At 41.2% G+C, this 1,660-nt stretch overlaps 1 protein-coding gene across 1 annotated transcript in view; it reads left to right on the forward strand.

The window, feature by feature from the left end:
- The window catches only part of LOC106877383 (gastric triacylglycerol lipase), a 17,624-nt gene that overhangs the window by 4,488 nt on the left and 11,476 nt on the right, over positions 1–1,660 (forward strand). The window contains exon 2 of the mRNA XM_052974718.1: positions 1,097–1,298. Coding sequence (XP_052830678.1) covers positions 1,097–1,298 — 202 coding nt within the window. The remainder of the gene's footprint in view (positions 1–1,096; positions 1,299–1,660) is intronic.

Raw genomic sequence — 1,660 nt, forward strand, 5'->3', positions numbered from 1 at the left:
GAGAAGTTTTCACAGCATGTGACATCCCAGATGAAGGGCCTACCGTTACGGAACGGGAAAATTATCATACTGTCCGGCCTTTAACCGACCGCTCGGTCTAGCCCCGCGGGGTCGAAGGTTAGTCTGCGGCGTCTGGGCCATGCTTTATGATCTTGTTAAGGGCAGCATGTCATGGAAGGTGGAATAGACTCGATAAAATGAAGGCTAAGTCAAGTGTTGGTTGATCTCTCTGTCACTCTCAGGTCTTTTGATTCTTCGGGGAACATAGGGCTGCAACAACATTTTCCCAACGGACGCAGTTCTGGGGGATCCTCTTCAGCTCAGCCTATGTCATTCCGGCTGCCTTCACCTCTGCGTCAACACTCCTGCGCCAAGACTGTTTTGGTCGGCCCACTTTTCGCTTCCCGCGTGGGTTCCAGTCAAGGGCCTGCTTGGTGACATTTGGTGCAGGTTTCCGTAGCGTGTGGCCTATCCATCCCCATTTTCGTTTCTTGATATCTGTCTTGATTGGAGACGTCCTAAAGTCCACGGATCCCCACAAATCTCTGAATCAATTTACATTAACGTCTTCGTAGTTTAATCTCTAGTTTGATTCGTGATGTTGTTTCTTGTAGCAAACATCAAAACAAATTAGGACACTTCCATACGTTAACCGTTTAGCAATTAGATTACTGTCAAATGTTATGTTTATTTATTTGCATTGTTTTGAATTAATCTTGCTTTGTCTTGTAGTTTTAGTGTTGTGTGGAGACCAGCTTGTCGAAGAAGCGTTTCCTCTGGGTGTCTTTAAAAGGCGACTAAAAGACTCCAGTTTGGCACTCTCTCTCTCACCTAGTTGATCTAGCTAGGGTTGAGACCAAGTCGCAGCTTGCATCCCAGTATAAACAAACCACTGGTTTGGCTTTTTTTTGCCCAAAGTCACCAAGTGGCCATCTCCACAGCTGGCATAATGGTATTTATGATCCTTCTTTTTGCAATGCCAGTAACTCCAAGACTTGTGGAGGAGGTGAATTAGTGTTCTGCCATTACTGCCATTATACATTGTCTTCAAAAATTCCTTTTTATTGAAGGTTATCTTTTATTCTTTTATTCTCAGAGCCAGCTCATTACAAGCAAAGGTTACCCCTGTGAAGTTCACACAGTTCTCACTGAAGATGGCTTCTATTTGGAAATGCAAAGAATTCCTCATGGAATCAAAGACAACGACATGAAAAAAGTCAGGCCAGTCGTATTTTTGCAACATGGAGTTCTGGGATCTTCAACCAATTTCTTAACAAATCTCGCAAATGAATCTCTAGGTATGGTTCTTTAATCACACATATATATGCATGCACACACACACATACTGATACATATTCATACATAGACACACACACGCACACACACACAACACACACACACACACACACACACACATATGTATGCATACATACACACACACACACACACATATATATACCAGGTTGGCCAATGTCACCTGGCAATAAATCAAAATTCCATAATTACCTAATATTCAATTTTATTTATTCATTCCAATTATGAGTGTTTAATAATTGAATACTGTGAGTTAAAAATCATTGTTTTTTCCCCAACATTTCTCTATTTATTAGCGAAGTCCTCATATCAAATAATTTTTTTGTTTTAATCTTGGAATTAAATG

Source organism: Octopus bimaculoides, chromosome 19 (genome assembly GCF_001194135.2).
Source record: "Octopus bimaculoides isolate UCB-OBI-ISO-001 chromosome 19, ASM119413v2, whole genome shotgun sequence".
Taxonomy (NCBI): Eukaryota; Metazoa; Mollusca; class Cephalopoda; order Octopoda; family Octopodidae; genus Octopus; species Octopus bimaculoides.